General features: G+C 41.5%; 1 protein-coding gene across 2 annotated transcripts in view; it reads right to left on the reverse strand.

The window, feature by feature from the left end:
* Positions 1–25,158, reverse strand: part of LOC133647855 (inactive dipeptidyl peptidase 10-like) — a 128,943-nt gene that overhangs the window by 60,394 nt on the left and 43,391 nt on the right. For both annotated transcript variants that reach the window (XM_062043585.1, XM_062043576.1), the window contains exons 2-3: positions 6,238–6,352; positions 6,065–6,160 (exon numbers count right to left, since the gene is read on the reverse strand). In XM_062043585.1, the coding sequence (XP_061899569.1) occupies positions 6,065–6,160; positions 6,238–6,352 (211 nt within the window). The remainder of the gene's footprint in view (positions 1–6,064; positions 6,161–6,237; positions 6,353–25,158) is intronic.

The following is a 25,158-nucleotide window of genomic DNA, read 5'->3' on the forward strand; positions in this document are numbered from 1 at the left end:
GGACTGGACTCTCACACTATTATGTTAGATCCACTATGGACTGGACTCTCACACTATTATGTTAGATCCACTATGGACTGGAATCTCACTATTATGTTAGATCCACTATGGACTGGACTCTCACTATTATGTTAGATCCACTATGGACTGGAATCTCACTATTATGTTAGATCCACTATGGACTGGACTCTCACTATTATGTTAGATCCACTATGGACTGGAATCTCACTATTATGTTAGATCCACTATGGACTGGACTCTCACACTATTATGTTAGATCCACTATGGACTGGAATCTCACTATTATGTTGGATCCACAATGGACTGGACTCTCACTATTATGTTAGATCCACTATGAACTGGACTCTCACACTATTATGTTAGATCCACTATGGACTGGAATCTCACTATTATGTTAGATCCACTATGGACTGGACTCTCACACTATTATGTTAGATCCACTATGGACTGGAATCTCACTATTATGTTAGATTCACTATGGACTGGACTCTCACTATTATGTTAGATCCACTGTGGACTGGACTCTCACTATTATGTTAGATCTACTATGGACTGAACTCTCACTATTATGTTAGATCCACTATGGACTGGACTCTCACTATTATGTTAGATCCACTATGGACTGGAATCTCACTATTATGTTAGATCCACTATGGACTGGAATCTCACTATTATGTTAGATCCACTATGGACTGGACTCTCACTATTATGTTAGATCCACTATGGACTGGAATCTCACTATTATGTTAGATCCACTATGGACTGGACTCTCACACTATTATGTTAGATCCACTATGGACTGGAATCTCACTATTATGTTAGATCCACAATGGACTGGACTCTCACTATTATGTTGGATCCACTATGAACTGGACTCTCACACTATTATGTTAGATCCACTATGGACTGGACTCTCACACTATTATGTTAGATCCACTATGGACTGGAATCTCACTATTATGTTAGATTCACTATGGACTGGACTCTCACTATTATGTTAGATCCACTGTGGACTGGACTCTCACTATTATGTTAGATCCACTATGGACTGGACTCTCACTATTATGTTAGATCTACTATGGACTGAACTCTCACTATTATGTTAGATCCACTATGGACTGGACTCTCACTATTATGTTGGATCCACTATGGACTGGACTTTCACCATTATGTTAGATCCACTATGGACTGGACTCTCACTATTATGTTGGATCCACTATGGACTGGACTTTCACCATTATGTTAGATCCACTATGGACTGGACTCTCACTATTATGTTAGATCCACTATGGACTGGACTCTCACTATTATGTTAGATCCACTACGGACTGGACTTTCACAATATTATGTTAGACCCACTCGACGTCAATTGCATCCAGTTTCCCCTAACGGGGGGGGGGGGGGGGGGAATCACGCACATCTGCGGTCCTCTCCAAGGTTTCTCAGTCATTCACATTGACATCCCACTGGGTTGTGAGTTTTTTCCTTGCCCTTATGTGGGCTCTGAACCGAGGATGTCGTTGTGGCTTGTGCAGCCCTTTGAGACACTTGTGATATTAGGGCTATATAAATAAACATTGATTGATTGATTGATCAATCAATCAATGTTTACTCAGCTCAGATCTCACTATTATTTATTATTTACTTTTTTAGTAATAATAATAATGGTATAATAGGTGTATAAATGACACAATATGTTACTGCATATGTCTGCAGACTAATTAGGAGCCTTTGTTTGTTTACTTACTACTAAAAGACAAGTTGTCTTATATGTTCACTATTTTATTTAAGGACGGACTTGCAATAATAAACATATGTTTAATGTACCCTAAGCTTTTTTTGGTAAAATAAAGCCAATAATGCCATTTTTTGTGGTCCCCTTTATTTAGAAAAGTATCGAAATACATTTTGGTACCGGTACCAAAATATTGGTATCGGGACAACCCTAATTGACTGGAAGCAACATAATATCCATTCTCGCTTCCGTCTCACTGACTGAATCAATGCAATCGATGAATAAAAACACACGCCAAGATGGGATGGCTACCATCTCTCTTGTGCGCTGATTGAAGAGATGCATTAGCGACAGAGGCCTTGGCAAGGAGCCTTTAATTAAAAGAGTTACCACAAAGCTAACCCGCACTAAATGAATGTGTGTATCAATGAATGATTGCTCACACCGACTCTGTTATTATTGTTATTATTATTACTGGTCTCAGTTGCTGTGGAGCTGTTGTGCTCCGAATCTAACACGACACTGTGAAGCCATCTGTGTTCCTGGCCTGCAGGTCAGCAGGAGACGCCTCAAATGGTGTGTGTCTTATACGGGTTTTATACCTCCATCTGACGCCACAGACACCATTATCTTCAAATAGCTTGCCAAAGCACACACACACACACACACATAATGCTCACCTGCCACAACTTCACAATTGATGGAAACGACGGTGGAACTCCTTTTGTCCCTTTTTAAGCAAACCTCGTACCGTGTAAACACCTTTTGCCAGTCAGAAAACTCCAAAAGAGCAACTGTTTGGGTCATGTTTTTTTTTGAAAATGGCCAATAAGGTAACCAAAAACAGCTCAATAAGACCTTCTGGAGGAAAGTTCTGTGGTCAGATGAAACAAAAATGTAGCTGTTTGGCCACAACACCCAGCAATATGTTTTGGAGGAGAAAAGGTGAGGCCTTTAATCCCAGGAACACCATCCCTACCGTCAAGCATGATGGTGGTAGTATTATGCTCTGGGCCTGTTTGGCTGCCGATGGAACTGCTGCTTTACAGAGAGTAAATGGGACAATGAAAAAAGGAGGATTACCTCCAAATTCTTCAGGACAACCTAAAACCATCAGCCCGGAGGTTGGGTCTTGGGCGCAGTTGGGTGTTCCAACAGGACAATGACCCCTAAAACACGTCAAAAGTGGTAAAGGAATGGCTAACTAAGGCTAGATTTAAAGGCCTACTGAAATGATTTTTTTTTTATTCAAACGGGGATAGCAGATCCATTCTATGTGTCATACTTGATCATTTTGCGATATTGCCATATTTTTGCTGAAAGGATTTAGTAGAGAACATCGACGATAAAGTTCGCAACTTTTGGTCGCTGATTTAAAAAAAAGCCTTGCCTGTACCGGAAGTAGCGTGACGTCGCAGGTTGAAAGGCTCCTCACATTTCCCCATTGTTTACACCAGCAGCGAGAGCGATTCGGACCGAGAAAGCGACGATTACCCCATTAATTTGAGCCAGGATGAAAGATTCGTGGATGAGGAACGTGAGAGTGAAGGACTAGAGTGCAGCGCAGGACGTATCTTTTTTCGCTCTGACCGTAACTTAGGTACAAGCTGGCTCATTGGATTCCGCACTTTCTCCTTTTTCTATTGTGGATCACGGATTTGTATTTTAAACCACCTCGGATACTATATCCTCTTGAAAATGAGAGTCGAGAACGCGAAATGGACATTCACGGTGACTTTTATCTCCACGACAATACATCGGCGAAGCACTTTAGCTACGGAGCTAACGTGATAGCATCGTGCTTAAATGCAGATAGAAACAAAAGAAATAAACCCCCGACTGGAAGGATAGACAGAAAATAAACAATACTATTAAACCATGGACATGTAACTACACGGTTAATGCTTTCCAGCCTGGCGAAGCTTAACAATGCTGTTGCTAACGACGCCATTGAAGCTAACTTAGCAACGGGACCCACAGAGCTATGCTAAAAACATTAGCTATCCACCTACGCCAGCCAGCCCTCATCTGCTCATCAACACCCGTGCTCACCTGCGTTCCACATCTGCGGTCCTCTCCAAGGTTTCTCATAGTCATTCACATTGACGTCCCACTGGGTTGTGAGTTTTTCCTTGCCCTTATGTGGGATCTGAACCGAGGACGTCGCTGTGGCTTGTGCAGCCCTTTGAGACACTTGTGATATTAGGGCTATATAAGTAAACATTGACTGATTGATTGATTCAATTTTAATTTTGTTACCAGATTCAAGGTTTTTGGTCTCATTATGTGGTCGGATGGTGTTTTTGTTTTAGGACAAGTCGATTAAAAACTGTTCTGCTGGTGGGGGGGGAGTAAGAGTGCATTTATAATATAATATAGTAGTCTTTCAATTTGAGGTCGTGCTTTGCAATCGTACGCGAGGAAAATCCATCAAGGAAGCTGCAGTGATAATGGGGAAAAACAATTTCTATAATGAAAAAACCAAAATTGATTGTTATTACGTGATGTGGATTTGCCTGCTTTGCAAGCAGACCTGTAACACCAGTGGACACAGTTCTTTGCAAGCAGACCCGTAACACCAGTGGACACAGTTCTTTGCAAGCAGACCCGTAACACCAGTGGACACAGTTCTTTGCAAGCAGACCTGTAACACCAGTGGACACAGTTCTTTGCAAGCAGACCCGTAACACCAGTGGACACAGTTCTTTGCAAGCAGACCCGTAACACCAGTGGACACAGTTCTTTGCAAGCAGACCTGTAACACCAGTGGACACAGTTCTTTGCAAGCAGACCTGTAACACCAGTGGACACAGTTCTTTGCAAGCAGACCTGTAACACCAGTGGACACAGTTCTTTGCAAGCAGACCCGTAACACCAGTGGACACAGTTCTTTGCAAGCAGACCTGTAACACCAGTGGACACAGTTCTTTGCAAGCAGACCCGTAACACCAGTGGACACAGTTCTTTGCAAGCAGACCCGTAACACCAGTGGACACAGTTCTTTGCAAGCAGACCTGTAACACCAGTGGACACAGTTCTTTGCAAGCAGACCCGTAACACCAGTGGACACAGTTCTTTGCAAGCAGACCTGTAACACCAGTGGACACAGTTCTTTGCAAGCAGACCTGTAACACCAGTGGACACAGTTCTTTGCCAGCAGACCTGTAACACCAGTGGACACAGTTCTTTGCCAGCAGACCTGTAACACCAGTGGACACAGTTCTTTGCAAGCAGACCTGTAACACCAGTGGACACAGTTCTTTGCAAGCAGACCTGTAACACCAGTGGACACAGTTCTTTGCAAGCAGACCTGTAACACCAGTGGACACAGTTCTTTGCAAGCAGACCTGTAACACCAGTGGACACAGTTCTTTGCAAGCAGACCTGTAACACCAGTGGACACAGTTCTTTGCAAGCAGACCTGTAACACCAGTGGACACAGTTCTTTGCAAGCAGACCCGTAACACCAGTGGACACAGTTCTTTGCAAGCAGACCCGTAACACCAGTGGACACAGTTCTTTGCAAGCAGACCCGTAACACCAGTGGACACAGTTCTTTGCAAGCAGATCTGTAACACCAGTGGACACAGTTCTTTGCAAGCAGACCTGTAACACCAGTGGACACAGTTCTTTGCAAGCAGACCCGTAACACCAGTGGACACAGTTCTTTGCAAGCAGACCCGTAACACCAGTGGACACAGTTCTTTGCAAGCAGATCTGTAACACCAGTGGACACAGTTCTTTGCAAGCAGATCTGTAACACCAGTGGACACAGTTCTTTGCAAGCAGATCTGTAACACCAATGGACACAGTTCTTTGCAAGCAGACCTGTAACACCAGTGGACAAAGTTCTTTGCAAGCAGACCTGTAACACCAGTGGACACAGTTCTTTGCAGGCAGACCTGTAACACCAATGGACACAGTTCTTTTCAAGCAGACCTGTAACACCAATGGACACAGTTCTTTGCAAGCAGACCTGTAACACCAGTGGACACAGTTCTTTGCAAGCAGACCTGTAACACCAGTGGACACAGTTATTTGCAAGCAGACCTGTAACACCAGTGGACACAGTTCTTTGCAAGCAGACCTGTAACACCAGTGGACACAGTTCTTTGCAAGCAGACCTGTAACACCAGTGGACACAGTTCTTTGCAAGCAGACCTGTAACACCAGTGGACACAGTTCTTTGCAAGCAGACCTGTAACACCAGTGGACACAGTTCTTTGCAAGCAGACCTGTAACACCAGTGGACACAGCTCCCTGCAGGCAGTTTACATGCAGGTTTCTCTCTCTCTCTCGAGTGCTTACCGCTGATCCATGTGGCTTCGGGGCTGTGCACGCTGAACTCTGACGAGTACAGATCCTCCACCGTCAGCGCGGACTTGCTGCTGGCTGGGAGTTCAGCTGAGGAAAGGAAAGGAAAGAACTGTCGAATCAACGAAAAACCTGACGACAATGTTACCGCACCCCGTATGTCGTACCAGGCGTGAGGACCACCACGGACATGGTGATGAGCGAGCAGACGGCCGCAATCACCAAAAGCGAGATGGCGATGCCCTTCCAGTTCCTCTGCGGGGGGCTGACATCCACAAAGTCCTGCAGACACACACGTCATCATGTACGGGTTAAGTTATGTCAGTGTTTCCCATAAACTGCCAAGATACCTGTGACGGTGGGGGCGTGGCTATGGGCGTGGTCACCATGACATAATCGAATAATTTGCATAATTTACTACAATGATATGATTTTCTCTAAAAAGGCTCAAAAAATGTATACTTACTATTTAATAATAACAGTTTTGTTTTAAACGTCCATCCATCCATCCATTTTACAATATAATTACAACACTTTATGTACATATTTATATACAGATTTGAACAATAAGTTATTCACTGAAATATATTTATTAATTGTGGTTCTTACAAAAAATATATCTTATAAAATATAAAAGCTAAAATGTCTTTTAAAGCTCTGCCCCTTTAATTAGTGCATACTAAATAATTTAACTTTAGCCTACTACTACAACCATATTATTTACCAGCAACATAAAGTGAAACAGAGGCAGAGGTGTCCTGCCACAGTCAGTAACAAATAAACAGAAAACAGTAGTGGTCAAATACAAATAAGGCAACAAGAGAAGTATCCTACACTTCTCTTTTGTAAAGTAAATCTGAACAGCCTATATGGGCATCTACATCAACTATATGATTTGCCTGAGAAGCTGGACAGGACAAAAAAAAAACAAAACAAAAAAAATATTATTTAATTTTTTTATTTGTGGCGGACGTAATTCTTTCGTGGCGGGCCGCCACAAATAAATGAATGTGTGGAAAATACTGCATGTGTACAATGGTGACACACAACGACCACTAATCTTATTATGTTATTCAGGTTAAGAGTAAAACCTTTTTAATGTCCATGCTGTCATTTTTGTTCCTCAATCAGCACAAATACACTGGCCACTGTGGAAGGGGATTGTGATCAGCGCCTCTGTCCAGGGTGCTGAAAACAGAGCGCCATCAGACGGGGGCATGGCATGTGCTGACGGTGAGACACAGCTGGCAGATCATTAGTTTGCGCAGGTGGTACGTGTTAAACTAATCATCTGTTGTCTTAAAGGCCTACTGTGAGCCACTACTACCGACCACGCAGTCTGATAGTTTATATATCAATGATGAAATCTTAACATTGCAACACATGCCAATATGGCCGGGTTAACTTATAAAGTGCAATTTTAAATTTCCCGCTAAACTTCCGGTTGAAAACGTCTATGTATGATGACGTATGCGCGTGACGTCACTAGTTAAACGGAAGTATTCGGACACATTGTATCCAATACAAAAAGCTCGGTTTTCATCGCAAAATTCCACAGTATTCTGGACATCTGTGTTGGTGAATCTTTTGCAATTTGTTTAAAGAACAATGAAGACTGCAAAGAAGAAAGCTGTAGGTGGGATCGGTGTATTAGCGGCTGGCTGCAGCAACACAACCAGGAGGACTTTGACTTGGATAGCAGACGCGCTATCCGACGCTAGCCGCCGACCGCACGGATGATCGGGTGAAGTCCTTCGTCGCTCCGTCGATCGCTGGAACGCAGGTGAGCACGGGTGTTGATGAGCAGATGAGGGCTGGCTGGCGTAGGTGGATAGCTAATGTTTTTAGCATAGCTCTGTGAGGTCCCGTTGCTAAGTTAGCTTCAATGGCGTCGTTAGCAACAGCATTGTTAAGCTTCGCCAGGCTGGAAAGCATTAACCGTGTAGTTACATGTCCATGGTTTAATAGTATTGTTGATTTTTTGTCTATCCTTCCAGTCAGGGGTTTATTTCTTTTGTTTCTATCTGCAGTTAAGCCCGATGCTATCACGTTAGCTCCGTAGCTAAAGTGCTTCGCCGATGTATTGTCGTGGAGATAAAAGTCACTGTGAATTTCCATTTCGCGTTCTCGACTCTCATTTTCAAGAGGATATAGTATCCGAGGTGGTTTAAAATACAAATCGGGGATCCACAATAAAAAAAGGAGAAAGTGTGGAATCCAATGAGCCAGCTTGTACCTAAGTTACGGTCAGAGCGAAAAAAGATGCGTCCTGCACTGCACTCTAGTCCTTCACTCTCACGTTCCTCATCCACAAATCTTTCATCCTGGCTCAAATTAATGGGGTAATCGTCGCTTTCTCGGTCCGAATCGCTCTCACTGCTGGTGTAAACAATGGGGAAATGTGAGGAGCCTTTCAACCTGTGACGTCACGCTACTTCCGGTACAGGCAAGGCTTTTTTTTTTATCAGCGACCAAAAGTTGCGAACTTTATCGTCGATGTTCTCTACTAAATCCTTTCAGCAAAAATATGGCAATATCGCGAAATGATCAAGTATGACACATAGAATGGATCTGCTATCCCCGTTTATATTGAAAAACTTCATTTCAGTAGGGAGAGAAGGACCGGAGAGACTGAAAAGTCAAATAAATGTGCATGTTGGAAAAACTGAAAACAACCCATATTAAACCCTGTCAAATGTGCGCAACTGGCTTCCAGTGTGAATCTGTGGGACTGTAAGTAGAAAAGCTTACAGCCAGCCATCCAAATGATGAGAATCAGGTGTCCTAATCACTTGGCCCGGCCACAGGTGCATAAAATCAAGCACTTAGGCACGGAGACTGTTTCTACAAACATTTGTGAAAGAATGGGCCGCTCTCAGTGATTTCCAACGTGGAACTGTCATAGGATGCCACCTGTGCAACAAATCCAGTCGTGAAATGTCCTCGCTCCTAAATATTCCAAAGTTAAGAAAATGGAAGAGTTTGGGAACGACAGCAACTCAGCCACCAAGTGGTAGGCCACGTGAACTGACAGAGAGGGGTCAGCGGATGCTGAAGCGCATAGTGCAAAGACTTTCTGCACAGTCAGTCGCTACAGAGCTCCAAACTTCTCCAATTAGCCCACATACAGTATGTAGAGAGCTTCGTGGAATGGGTTTCCATGGCCGATCAGCTGCATCTAAGCCATACATCACCAAGTCCAATGCAAAGCGTGGGATGCGGTGGTGTAAAGCACGTCACCACTGGACTCTAGAGCAGTGGAGACGCCTTCTCTGGAGTAATAAATCAGGCTTTTCCATCTGGCAATCTGATGGGCCAGTTTGGGTTTGGAGGTTGCCAGGAGAACGCTACATTTCGGACTGAATTGGGCCGAGTGTGAAATTTGGTGGAGGAGGAATTATGGCGTGGAGTTGTTTTTCAGGAGTTGGTCTTGGCCCCTTAGTTCCAGTGAAAGGAACTTTGAATGCTCCAGGATACCAAAACATTTTGGACAATTCCATGCTCCCAACCTTGTGGGAACCGTTCGGAGCGGGGATCGAACCTGGAACCCTCAAGTTGCCGGCACGGCCACTCTACCAACCGAACTATACCGCCCCACGGCAGGAATGTTAGGATAAACACACTTACTGTAATTGAACACATTAATTAATGATATTTATTACTACAAACATGTATTTTTAAGTGCAAATAATTGGGCAGGAACATCCACTGGGGCGGTACAGCTCGGTTGGTAGAGTGGCCGCGCCAGCAGCTCGAGGGTTCCAGGTTCGATCCCCGCTTCCGCCATCCTAGCCGCTGCCGTTGTGTCCTTGGGCAAGACACTTTACCCACCTGCTCCCAGTGCCACCCACACTGCTTTAAATGTAACTTAGATGTTGGCTTTCACGATGTAAAAGTGCTTTGAGTCACTAGAGAAAAGCGCTATATAAATATAATTCACTTCACCTCACTGTTTCAAGCAAATATTTGAAATTATATAACTTACAGTCAACGACGTTGACTCAACGTTCCCTCTAAGGTGCGCGCCTGTGCAATTGCGCACTGGTCAAGCGTCCTCTGCGCACGGCAAATCTATGCCACGCACAAAATCAAATAAAAAATAAGCGCATAACAATTTTCGACACGACAGAGAAAACCGTTTTCGTCATCATTGTTCAAATATTGTAACGTCTGTCGAGACGCTTTGAGGACATGAATTCCATCCATCACTTTACTGAGCAAAACTCTTTATTGTCGGCCATAAACACATCACCAAAACATTAGTAAAAAAAATTATATCTAGCAAAAGTGGTCATTTTCTGCAGTACAAACCAGACCAAAAGCAACTTTTTTATATCGACAGCAGCCGCTCGCTCTTTCTCACTTGCGCCAACACATGCACATATGGCACTTAGCCAGTGATGCGTTTACAGCCACACAAAAAGTCGGACAACTCCAACACCACACATAAATTGTCATTCCAGGTCGTTACTCTATGATTTACCAATCAAATGTGTGCTTATTCTAGTGTCATTTATTAGGAATCTTCATTTATAAATATTAATCATGAAATGATGTTAGTATATTAAATAAATACTAATAAAAATATATGTTCTACAAACAGGAAGTTGCAGGAATGTACACACGATCCCCTGCTTACATCTCATTGTGCAACATGTGGATGTTTTAATGGGAACTAAATGCAATGTCTGAAAGGGGTACAAACTATTTCCAAAGCAGGACCTCCACCCAGACAAACAATACAAGTACACAGTTCATGAAGAACAATATTTGTTGTTATTGTCATTGTAAGTGGGCCTAAACACTTATATTAGAAATGGAAATGACTGCTGTCATTTGATTATAATAATAAGAGAATGTTGTCTGTCTATCTGTGTTGAGGTGGCGACTTGTCCAGGGTGTACCCCGCATTCCGCCCGAATGCAGCTGGGATAGGCTCCAGCACCCCCGCGACTCCGAAAGGGACAAGCGGTAGAAAATGGATGTATGGATGGAGATTGAACTTGTTATTTAGTCAGGTTTGGGCCAGGTGTGCTGCTGGTGTAGCCACAGTGTGCACGTCTGATGTTGCTCACATGAGCTCCGCTGAATGCTCAGGGAGTTTTTGCGTTTGCTCACACATAAACAATTATGCTAGGTTCACACCAACGGCGCTTTGACGGCGCTTTAAAGCGGCATGCAAAGCGGCGTTAAAGCGTAACAAAGCGTGATTAAAGCGTGAGGGTCATAATGGATGTGGGAAAGATTGTAGTGAAGCGGGACATGCGGCAAGTTCGCCAAAAATTTTTAAACGGTTTAAAAAAATTCGGCGCTCTGTCAAGAATGGAATAAAGCGCCGAGAGCGTATCAAAGCCTGACAAAGCCTGACAAAGCTCAGCAAAGTTTGACTCAAAGCGTAGGAAAGCTTAACAGTTCTTGGTTCAAAGCGCGGACCCCAGTCTACAACTACAAATAGGAAGTGACTGTGATATTGACTAGTGACATTGAATATAAAAAATAAAAGAAACGCCTTTTATTATTGTCAACTAGCATAAGAAATGAAAGATAGATATTTATTAAGATGACAAAGAAATAAAAGAAATGAAGATATAAAACATAATAAATAATAAATAATAAACATAATATAACGGGAAAAAAAGAGAAATTGAAAAAATAAATGAATATAAAACATAATAAATAATAAACATAATATAACGAAAAAAAATGAGGAATTAAAAAAATAAATGAATATAAAACATAATAAATAATAAATAATAAACATAATATAACGAAAAAAGAAGAGAAATTGAAAAAATAAATGAATATAAAACATAATAAATAATAAATAATAAACATAATATAACGAAAAAAGAAGAGAAATTGAAAAAACAAATGAATATAAAACATAATAAATAATAAACATAATATAACGTGAAAAAAGAGAAATTGAAAAAATAAATGAATATAAAACATAATAAATAATAAATAGTAAACATAATATAACGGGAAAAAAAGAGGAATTGAAAAAATAAATGAATATAAAACATAATAAATAATTAATAATAAACATAATATAACGGAAAAAAAAGACAAATTGAAAAAATAAATGAATATAAAACATAATAAATAATAAACATAATATAACGGAAAAAAGAGAAATTGAAAAAATAAATGAATATAAAACATAATATAACGAAAAAAGAAGAGAAATTGAAAAAATAAATGAATATAAAACATAATAAATAATAAATAATAAACATAATATAACGAAAAAAGAAGTGAAATTGAAAAAACAAATGAATATAAAACATAATAAATAATAAATAATAAACATAATATAACGGGAAAAAAAGAGAAATTGAAAAAACAAATGAATATAAAAAATGTGTGAAAAACAGTATACTGAGTTTTTCACATTTTTTTAACTTATTTGTTTATCATATTTCTCTTTTTTATTACATTATGTGTTTTATCCTGTATATAATAAAACAAAAAGAGAAATCAAATAAATAGATAAATCTAAAAAAAATGTGGGGGAAACTTAGTATACTGAGTTTTTCAATTTTTTTTTTACTTATTTGTTTATCATATTTCTCTTTTTTATTACATTATGTGTGCGCACGCAAATTATTCATCAAATTCACAAAACAATAATCACAGCATCTTCCAACTTGCACATAATTACATAACAATATCACATTTCAAAGTCGTTATTACAAATTAATGTTCATGACGTTCATGACACATTCATTCCAATGTACAACAGAGCTGGATAATCGTGTCAGAGCCTGATTTAAAGCGTCAGGATCGCATCAAAGCATAACAAAGTTCAATAAAGCGTAATAAAACGTATCAAAGCGTGATTTAAAGTGTATCAAAGCGGGATCAAAGCGGCATCAAATCGTGAGGAACGGTAATTCGTCCCCCCAAAGCGGCAACTAGTTTGTATCAGAGCGTATAGAAGCATAACATTACTTCGGAGATCGGCATATTCGTGGAAAAATTGACAAAAATGACGGCGCTTTGCTTGCCGCTTTGGTGTGAACCAGGCATTAGAGGGAACATTGCTTACAGTCGACGTATTTCAAGAGAGAATGTCAACAAAGTGTGATTAATAACGAATAAACATTTTAATCGTTTGACAGCCCAACCGTCATAGTCATTAAAGTGCAATTACTGAGGGATTCAAATAAGCCAATGAGGTGTTGCACGGACAATCATCAATCAATCAATCAATCAATGTTTATTTATATAGCCCTAAATCACAAGTGTCTCAAAGGGCTGTACAAGCCACAACGACATCCTCGGTACAGAGCCCACATACGGGCAAGGAAAACTCACCCCAGTGGGACGTCAATGTGAATGACTATGAGAAACCTTGGAGAGGACCGCATATGTGGGTAACCCCCCCCCCCTAGGGGAGACTGAAAGCAATGGATGTCGAGTGGGTCTGACATAATATTGTGAAAGTCCAACACATCAGCGAAAGTCCAGTCCATAGTGGGGCCAGCAGGAACCATCCCGAGCGGAGACGGGTCAGCAGCGTAGAGATGTCCCCATCCAATGAACAGGCTAGCGGTCCACCCCGGAGCAGAGTAGAAAAGAAAAGAAAAGAAACGGCAGATCAACTGGTCTAAAAAAGGGAGTCTATTTAAAGGCTAGAGTATACACATGAGTTTTAAGATGGGACTTAAATGCTTCTACTGAGGTAGCATCTCTAACTTTTACCGGGAGGGCATTCCATAGTACTGGAGCCCCAATAGAAAACGCTCTATAGCCCGCAGACTTTTTTTGGGCTCTGGGAATCACTAATAAGCAGGAGTTCTTTGAACGCAGATTTCCTGCCGGGACATATGGTACAATACAATCAGCAAGATAGGCAGGAGCTTGACCGTGTAGTATTTTATACGTAAGTAGTAAAACATGAGGGGTGTAGAATAAGTGGGAGGCCCCGTGCGGGGCTCCGGCCCCAGGGCGTCGCAAGTGAAATACCACTACCCTTATCGTTTTTTCACTTACCCGGTGAAGCGGGAGTAGGCGAGCCCCCAGCAAGTCCTGGGTATGACGTTAAACTACATCCAGGCATGAGATGGGTGGTTATGTGTGGGGTTAGTGAGTCCCAACTAACGTCTATAAAATGCACACAAAGAACCGTTTGCACCTTCTCTTGTGACTGGCGGGCGGTCAGCGCCATAAAGCTGAGCGGGTCCCTGGGTAATTGGGGCGCGGACAACCAACAGGACAGACTAAGTTCAACAGCCCAGTAAGGCAATTAGTCTAGGACAGGGGTCGGCAACCCGCGGCTCCGGAGCCGCATGCGGCTCCTTGACCACTCTGATGCGGCTCAGCTACATACATGCCGACCCCCCTGATTTTCCCAGGAGATTTATGGATCTCGGTGTCCCTCATAGATTACTCCCAGGGAAAAAATAATCCTATTTACACTCTAATTACTAAATAAAGGGCGTGCCCTAATTGCACTGCAGTAATTGTCCTCTATAGCATTTACATACAGCGTGCCAGTCCAGCCACATGTTGCATGTTGTTATTACTTGCACACACAGGAGACAGCAAAGCATACTTACTCATCAGCCACACAGCTTACACTGACGGTAGCCGTATCAAACAACTTTAACATTGTTACGTTACAAATATGCGCCACACTGTGAACCCACACCAAAAAAGAATGAAAAACACATTTCTGGAGAACATCCCACCGTAACACAACATAAACACAACACAACCATTACCCAGACTCCCATGCAGCCCTAACTCTTCCGGTCTACATTATACACCCCCGCTACCACCAAATCCCCCCACACATCAACCCCCCCCTCTCCGTGCGTTGGTTGAGCGGAAGAGTTAGGGCTGCATGGGATTCTGGGTATTGGTACCGTCAGTGTAAGATATGTGGCTGCTGAGGTAGTACGCCTTGCTGTCACTTACGTGAACAAGCTGAAATTGCATTCTACGTGTGGTCGAGCAGGTACACTGTTAGGGCAGACTGTAGAGGGCGCCAAATGCAGTGTAATCACGCTCTGATATTCGGGAGTCTCCCGGGAAAAATGAGAGGGTTGGCAAGTATGACGCTATCAAGCGCCATTCATTCAAAACTCGCGGGCTGCACTAACATCAAATTTCCACATTAAAGTGCGTGCCGGTGTGGGTGTCTGAGACCCCTGGTTAACATAGCACAAAGCGTTTAAGCTTTGTATGCGGTGTTTTTCATTTTAAATTTTAAATTTTTTTTTGTGGCTCCCATTACTTTCTTTAATTTGTGAAACTTGCCAAAATGGCTCTTTGAGTGGTAAAGGTTGCCGACCCCTGGTCTAGGAGAAGGATCTCTGATATAAAATACCCCTTCCAACCCGCACCAAGCCAGCGTGGAAGGTGTAGGCTAATAACCAGCATGAAGAGTACGCCAAGAGAGATCGTTCACTATGGCAGAAACATGCTGAGGCTTTCGTCCTGCAGTGGACTGACAACGGCTGCTGATGATGATGATGATGAGTAAAACCTTAAAGTCGCATCTTAGGTGCACAGGAAGCCAGTGCAAGTGAGCCAGTATAGGCGTAATATGATCAAACTTTCTTGTTTTTGTCAAAAGTCTAGCAGCCGCATTTTGTACCATCTGTAATCTTTTAATGCTAGACATAGGGAGGCCCGAAAATAATACGTTACAGTAATCGAGACGAGATGTAACGAACGCATGGATAATGATCTCAGCATCGCTTGTGGACAAAATGGAACGAATTTTAGCGATATTACGGAGATGAAAGAAGGCCGTTTTAGTAACACTCTTAAAGGCCTACTGAAATGAATTTTTTTTATTTAAACGGGGATAGCAGATCTATTCTATGTGTCATACTTGATCATTTTGCGATATTGCCATATTTTTGCTGAAAGGATTTAGTATAGAACAACGACGATAAAGATTGCAACTTTTGGTATCTGATAAAAAAAAAGGCTTGCCCCTACCGGAAGTAGCGTGACGTAGTCAGTTGAACATATACGCAAAGTTCCCTATTGTTTACAATGATGGCCGCATGAAGTGAGAGAGATTCGGACCGAGAAAGCGACAATTTCCCCATTAATTTGAGCGAGGATGAAAGATTTGTGGATGAGTAAAGTGCAAGTGAAGGACTAGTGGGGAGTTGAAGCTATTCAGATAGGGAAGATGCTGTGAGAGCCGGGGGTGACCTGATATTCAGCTGGGAATGACTACAACAGTAAATAAACACAAGACATATATATACTCTATTAGCCACAACACAACCAGGCTTATATTTAATATGCCACAAATTAATCCTGCATAAAAACACCTGCGTGTTTGTTATGCTAGCTCCTAGCTCCTCTGCTAGCTCCTAGCTCCATAGAACACGCCAATACAATTCAAACACCTGATCAACACACACAATCACTCAGCCCAAAAGACCGTTCACCTAACCCAAGGTTCATAAAGCTTATATATTTTAAAAAAGTTACGTACATACGCAAAAAAAAGTTGCGCACATACGGTCAAGCGATCAAATGTTTAGAAGCCAAAGCTGCATACTCACAGTAGCACGTCTGCGTCTTTGTCATCCAAATCAAAGTAATCCTGGTAAGAGTCTGTGTTGTCCCAGTTCTCTACAGGCGTCTGTGTATCGAAGTCAAAAGTCCTCCTGGTTAGAGTCTCTGTTATCCGAGTTCTTCCATCTTGACTGCATCTTTCGGGAATGTAAACAAAGAAGCGCCGGCTGTGTACTGTTGTTGCTGACTACGTTCGAAAAATACGTCCGTTTCGCACTGACAACTTTCTTCTTTGCTTGCTCAGCTTCCTTCTCCATAATGCAATGAACATGATTGCAACAGATTCACGAACACAGATGTCCAGAATACTGTGGAATTATGAAATGAAAACAGAGCTTTTTCGTATTGGCTTCAATGTGGAAGGCATACCCGTGTTCCCCGGTCTACGTCACGCGCATACGTCATCCTCAGAGGCGTTTCGAACCGGAAGTTTAGCGGCAAATTTAAAATGTCACTTTATAAGTTAACCCGGCCGTATTGGCATGTGTTATAATGTTAAGATTTCATCATTGATATATAAACTATCAGACTGCGTGGTCGGTAGTAGTGGCTTTCAGTAGGCCTTTAATGTGTGACTCAAACGAGAGAGTTGGGTGGAAGATAATACCCAGATTCTTTACCGAGTCGCCTTGTTTAATTGTTTGGTTGTCAAATGCTTAGGTGGTATTATTAAATAGATGTCGGTGTCGAGCAGGACCGATAATCAGCATTTCCGTTTTCTTAACGTTGAGTTGCAAAAAGTTAGCGGACATCCATTGTTTAATTTCATTAAGACACGCCTCCAGCTGACTAAAATCCGGCGTGTTGGTCAGCTTTAGGGGCCATGTAGAGTTGGGTGTCATCCGCATAACAGTGAAAGCTAACACCGTATTTGCAATCATGTGTCCACCTGTATCACACGTAAGGGCAGTGAGGTGGAGATGATTGAGCAGAGCCTTCCTTACACGCCACTGAGCTGCTCACCGACATGAATTAAATGCCTGTGATTGTATTCTTAGTGACTGCGAGTGCGTGAAAGCGTCTCCCAGACGCACTTTATGCCGCTGCCCGTCGCCCTCGCTTTCAAGATGACGGCAAAGCCGGTGACGACTTCATGTTTATGTGAAAAAGGAAGAAACGAGGCTTCGGACACATTGAAGTTACAAACGTTATCAAAACCCACAATTGGAACGAATCGACTAAATTGGCTGATGCTTCCTGCAAAAAGCATGACTCTGATTCGCTCTTCGTACAAAAAGGTGTTCATTGTTCAACACTTGGCTTTAAAAAACATATCAAACAGATGTGCCAGAGTCTTAAATACAACATAAAAACGTTCAAATGTATCAGGAATTCATTAACACTGGAGGCAGCTCAAACTTATGTTAAAGGCCTACTGAAATGATTTTTTTTTATTTAAGCGGGAATAGCAGATCCATTCTATGTGTCATACTTGATCATTTCGCGATATTGCCATATTTTTGCCGAAAGGATTTAGTAGAGAAAATCGACGATAAAGTTCGCAACTTTTGCTCGCTGATAAAAAAAAAAGCCTTGCCTGTAGCGGAAGTAGCGTGACGTCACAGGAGCTAGTATTCCTCACAATTCCCCGTTGTTTACAATGGAGCGAGAGAGATTCGGACCGAGAAAGTGACGATTACCCCATTAATTTGAGCGAGGATGAAAGATTCGTAGATGAGGAACGTTACAGTGAAGGACTAGAGTGCAGTGCAGGACGTATCTTTTTTCGCTCTGACCGTAACTTAGGTACAAGCTGGCTCATTGGATTCCACACTCTCCTTTTTCTATTGTAGATCACAGATTTGTATTTTAAACCACCTGGGATACTATATCCTCTTGAAAATGAGAGTCGAGAACGCGAAATGGACATTCAGTGCCTTTTATCTCCACGACAATACATCGGCGAAATGCTTTAGCTATGAGCTAACGTGATATCTTGCTTTAACTGCATATAGAAACAAAAGAAATAAACCCCTGACGGGAAGTATAGATAGAAAATCAACAATACTATTAAACCGTGGACATGTAAATACACGGTTAATGCTTTCCAGGCTGGCAAAGGTTAAAAATGCTGTGCTAACGACGCCATTGAAGCTAACTTAGCAACCAGACTGCACAGAGCTATGCTAAAAACATTAGCTCTCCACCTACGCCAGCCAGCCCTCATTTGCTCATCAACACCCGTGCTCACCTGCGTTCCAGCGATCGGCAGAAGGACGAAGGACTTCACCCGATGCGTTTGGCGGCCCGGAGACGTAGGAAGTCAAGGTGAAGTCGGCGGCTAGCGCGGCTAGCGCTCCAACAAAGTCCTCCTGGTTGTGTTGCTGTAGTCCGCTGCTAATACACTGATCCCACCTACAACTGTCTTCTTTGCAGCCTTCATTGTTCATTAAAAAAATTGCAAAAGATGTCCAGAATACTGTGGAATTATGAAATGAAAACAGAGCTTTTTGTATAGGATTCTACGGGGTACCATAACTTCCGTTACTCGGACTTCGTCACGCGCATACGTCATCATACCGCGATGTTTCAGCCGGATACTTCCCGGGAATTTTAAAATGTCACTTTATAAGTTAACCCGGCCGTATTGGCATGTGTTGCAATGTTAAGATTTCATCATTGATCTATAAACTATCAGACTGCGTGGTCGGTAGTAGTGGCTTTCAGTAGGCCTTTAATGCAATGATTATGTCTCGTTTTTATTATTGTATAGCATGTTGGTCGCAGGCAAGCAAAATGACACTGAGGCCATTGGAAACTTTGCACAAACAATCCCTCAAAATCCTTGACCGAAAAACCACAACACCACCATCATTGTTTAGTTCTCCAAAAATATAGATTGTTAAATGTAGCTAACATTCAAAGATTAGCACCAATACGAATGGCCCATCGAATCTTAAATAACACTGCACCAGCGCCACTTAAGCACTTTGTCCAGTTTACATCTGCTGTGACAACTAGAAACACACGAGCCTCCGCCAGGGGGCAGTGTAGCGTACCCAGATGTAAAACCTCTTTTGCACAAATCAGCCTTTTCATATAAAGCCATGAAGGAATGGAACGACCTCACAACAAACTTGAAAAGTCTAACAGATGACTCTTCATTCACAATTGAAGTTAAAAAGTGGCTTTGGAGCAATCAAAGCTGCTCACACGGTCAATAAGGTGGCCACTATGTTTGACACATCAACCTAAATGTGTATTCTATTTATCCATGAGAGCATTTTTACTGTAAATTGTGAGGTGTGTGTGTTAAAATCATGGTTGTTTTTACAAATGATGACAGATGTGCACAAAAGTATGTATTGTCTTTGTGTGATGATGTAAATGAGGTGTGGTTGTATTGTATATTAAGTATGTGTCCATGAAAGGGCATTTTATGACTTTTTTCTTAATACTTGTGTATGATTTTATTGTCATAATTTTATTGCATGATTTGTGTATCCCTTTAATTTAGGTAGCCAGACTGCAGATGGAAATGAGCTATTTAGCTATAATCTGGTACAGAACATATCTGTCTTTGAGCTTAATGTTTCTGTACATTGTCCCTTCAAATAAAGACTAAACTAAACTAATTGTAGCCACACAGTAAGTTCGCTAAAGATTCAGAGTGCGCAATTACAGAATGTTTAGCAGGCTGAATGCGAGTACTTCTACAGCAGGAATACAAGTTCTGTATTCCTACAAAACAAAATATCTGGCAAGGACACCAACGCACTGCAGGTAATTGTCGTTAAAACTGTGTTCATGTCCTTTTTTTTTGTTGAGCTGTTTAAAAAAGCGTAATGTTTAAAAGAAAAAAAAATTAATTATAGCAATTTCAGTCATGGAAATAAAAACTTGATAATTATATGTCTAGGATAGGCTCCGGTAACCCCCGCAACCCCGAAATGGATGGGTAACCTGTTTAGGGATGTCCGATAATGGCTTTTTGCCGATATCCGATATTCCGATATTGTCCAACTCTTTAATTACCGATACCGATATCAACCGATATATGCAGTCATGGAATTAACACATTATTATGCCTAATTTGGACAACCAGGTATGGTGAAGATAAGGTGCTTTTTAAAAAAATTAGTAAAATAAGATAAATAAATTAAAAACATTTAAAAACAGTTACATAGAAACTAGTAATGAATGAAAATTAGTAAAAAATTAAATGTTAAAGGTTAGTACTATTAGTGGACCAGCAGCACGCACAATCATGTGTGCTTACGGACTGTATCCCTTGCAGACTGTATTGATATATATTGATATATAATGTAGGAACCAGAATATTAATAACAGAAAGAAACAACCCTTTTGTGTGAATGAGTGTAAATGAGGGAGGGAGGTTTTTTGGGTTGGTGCACTAATTGTAGGTGTATCTTGTGTTTTTTATGTTGATTTAATTAAAAAGAAAAAAAAAAAAAATTAAAAAAAAAAAACGATACCGATACCGATAAAAAAAAACCGATACCGATAATTTCCGATATTACATTTTAACGCATATATCGGCCGATAATACCGATATTATCGGACATCTCTAAACCTGTTAATAGGATAGGAGAGGTATTTATTGTCATTGCAACAAGTACAACAAAACTATTTTTCAGCACAAACCCGTTCAAGATGAGACAAACAAACAGTGTACAGGGTTACAGAACAGGAATGCTGATGGGTCGCCACGAGGCGCCCCGTAAAAGGTGGGAAAAGGGTAAAACGCTGGGGAAGAAGATGAGTCAAGAATACAATCTAGACTGGGCTCCTAAGGGAGTGGGAAAAAACTTCCATGTCATGCACACATAAACATGTTACATTTAATCACGACAACTCGCAACAGAAAGGGGGGGGAGTTGGGACCCTGGAGGTCGACTGCTGCTATGAAGCGCTGCCAACCGTCCATCACCCCGAAGGGGAATCAAGCGGTGGTGAAGGGGTGGGGTGGGGGAGGGTGTGTGTGTGTGTGTGTGTGTGTGTGTATATGCCCATTGTCTTGGGTGTGCTGATGACGTGTCCACACGGTAAGTTTTTTAGCAACGGTTAAATGTAAAAAAAAAAAATGAGCAAAAAGACAATGTAATGACAAAAAGTTATATTTGTGATACTAATAATTAATAATAATAATAATAATAAGCTGTGGCTTATAATAAAATACAATAAAATATAATAAAAGTACAATATCATTGTCCAAAAAAAAAAATACTGTGTTAGACACACTTACTGTAATTCAACACAAACATAAATGATCTAATCATATTTATTACTAAAAACGTTTATTTTTAGGTGCAAAGAATTCTGCGGAAACGTCCACTTTTTAAAGCAATTATACCTGACAATTTCATTTTTAATCATGTAAATACCTCAAAAATAGATGTTTAGCTTCCCTGGCTTCAAATATATTTTCCGGGTGATGGTTTATCAAGTAGATTCTCGTATTTCCAGCAATGTGCAGAGTCCCGCTTGGTCAGCTGGTGGGCCAAATGAAATGACACGACGGGCCAATTTGGCCCGCGGGCCCCACTTTGGGCACAGCTGGTCTATCCACAAAACAATTTTGCAAAGCTTTAAACCCTGAAACCTTTAAAAAAACTGGCAACTACTGCACATCAGTTGTACCATGTGCATTTTTTTCAACATGTTCCATGGACTCAACCTGCACCATGCATCTTTTGAGTACCCTTAACACTAATCAGAGGCGGGTGAAAATAATCAGCACCCATGGCAACGAAAACACAAAACCAGGGGTTCTGAAAAACAGAACTAAGGGAGTCAAACTAAAATAAAACATGATCCGGGCTACGGATCATGACGACATCTTTTGAGTACCTTTAACACTAATCAGAGGCAGGTGAAAATAATCAGCACCCATGGCAACGAAAACACAAACCCAGGGGTGCTGAAAACAGAACTAAGGGAGTCAAACTAAAATAAAAACATGATCCGTTGCCTCCTTTGAGTACCTTTAACACTAATCAGAGGCGGGTGAAAATAATCAGCACCCATGGCAACGAAAACACAAACCCAGGGGTGCTGAAAACAGATCTAAGGGAGTCAAACTAAAATAAAACATGATCCGGGCTACGGATCATGACGACATCTTTTGAGTACCTTTAACACTAATCAGAGGCGGGTGAAAATAATCAGGACCCATGGCAACGAAAACACAAACCCAGGGGTGCTGAAAACAGATCTAAGGGAGTCAAACTAAAATAAAAACATGATCCGTTGCCTCCTTTGAGTACCTTTAACACTAATCAGAGGCAGGTGAAAATAATCAGCACCAATGGCAACAAAAACACAAACCCAGGGGTGCTGAAAAACAGAACTAAGGGAGTCAAACTAAAGTAAAAACATGATCCGGGCAACGGATCATGATGACATTCTTTGAGTACCTTTAACACTAATCAAAGGCAGGTGAAAATAATCAGCACCCATGGCAACGAAAACACACACCCAGGGGTGCTTAAAAACAGAACTAAGGGAGTCAAACTAAAATAAAACATGGGGCAACGGATCACGACGACATCCTTTGAGTACCTTTAACAATAATCAGAGGCAGGTGAAAATAATCAGCACCCATGGCAACGAAAACACAAACCCAGGGGTGCTGAAAACAGAACCAAGGGAGTCAAACTAAAATAAAACATGATCCGGGCAACGGATCATGACGACATCCTTTGAGTACCTTTAACACTAATCAGAGGCGGGTGAAAATAATCAGCACCCATGGCAACGAAAACACAAACCCAGGGGTGCTGAAAAACAGAACTAAGGGAGTCAAACTAAAATAAAAACATGATCTGTTGCGTCCTTTGAGTACCTTTAACACTAATCAGAGGCGGGTGAAAATAATCAGCACCCATGGCAACGAAAACACAAACCCAGGGGTGCTGAAAACAGAACTAAGGGAGTCAAACTAAAATAAAAACATGATCCGGGCAAGGGATCACGACGACATCCTTTGAGTACCTTTAACACTAATCAGAGGTAGCTGGAAAATAATCAGCACCAATGGCAACAAAAACACAAACCCAGGGGTGCTGAAAACAGAACTAAGGGAGTCAAACTAAGACAAACATGATCTGGGCAACGGATCATGACGACATCCGTTGAGTACCTTTAACAATAATCAGAGGCGGGTGAAAATAATCAGCACCCATGGCAACGAAAACACAAAGCCGGGAGTGCTGAAAACAGAAATAAGGGAGTCAAACTAAAATAAAAACATCATCCGTTGCCTCCTTTGAGTACCTTTAACACTAATCAGAGGTGGGTGAAAATAATCAGCACCCATGGCAACGAAAACACAAAGCCAGGGGTGCTGAAAAACAGAACTAAGGGAGTCAAACTAAAATAAAACATGATCTGGGCAATGTATCATGATGACATCCTTTGAGTACCTCTAACAATAATCAGAGGCAGGTGAAAATAATCAGCACCCATGGCAACGAAAACACAAACCCAGGGGTGCTGAAAATAGAACTAAGGGAGTCAAACTAAAATAAAAACATGATCCGTTGCCTCCTTTGAGTACCTTTAACACTAATCAGAGGTGGGTGAACATAATCAGCACCCATGGCAACAAAAACACAAACCCACGGGTGCTGAAAACAGAACTAAAGGAGTCAAACTAAGATAAAACATGATCCGGGCAACGGATCAGGACGACATCCTTTGAGTACCTTTAACACTAATCACAGGTAGCTGTAAAATAATCAGCACCAATGGCAACAAAAACACAAACCATGGGGTGCTGAAAAACAGAACTAAGGGAGTCAAACTAAAATAAAAACATGATCCGGGCAACGGATCATGATGACATCCTTTGAGTACCTTTAACACTAATCAGAGGCAGGTGAAAATAATCAGCACCCATGGCAACGAAAACACAAACCCACGGGTGCTGAAAACAGAACTAAGGGAGTCAAACTAAGACAAACATGATCCGGGCAACGGATCATGACGACATCCGTTGAGTACCTTTAACACTAATCAGAGGCGGGTGAAAATAATCAGCACCCATGGCAACAAAAACACAAAGCCGGGAGTGCTGAAAAACAGAAATAAGGGAGTCAAACTAAAATAAAAACATGATCCGTTGCCTCCTTTGAGTACCTTTAACACTAATCAGAGGTGGGTGAAAATAATCAGCACCCATGGCAACGAAAACACAAAGCCAGGGGTGCTGAAAAACAGAACTAAGGGAGTCAAACTAAAATAAAACATGATCTGGGCAATGGATCATGATGACATCCTTTGAGTACCTCTAACAATAATCAGAGGCAGGTGAAAATAATCAGCACCCATGGCAACGAAAACACAAACCCAGGGGTGCTGAAAACAGAACCAAGGGAGTCAAACTAAAATAAAAACATGATCCGGGCAACGGATCATGACGACATCCTTTGAGTACATTTAACACTAATCAGAGGTAGCTGAAAAATAATCAGCACCCATGGCAACGAAAACACAAACCCAGGGGTGCTGAAAAACAGAACCAAGGGAGTCAAACTAAATAAAAACATGATCCGTTGCCTCCTTTGAGGACCTTT

The sequence above is a fragment of the Entelurus aequoreus genome, linkage group LG01 (genome assembly GCF_033978785.1).
Source record: "Entelurus aequoreus isolate RoL-2023_Sb linkage group LG01, RoL_Eaeq_v1.1, whole genome shotgun sequence".
Taxonomy (NCBI): domain Eukaryota; kingdom Metazoa; phylum Chordata; class Actinopteri; order Syngnathiformes; family Syngnathidae; genus Entelurus; species Entelurus aequoreus.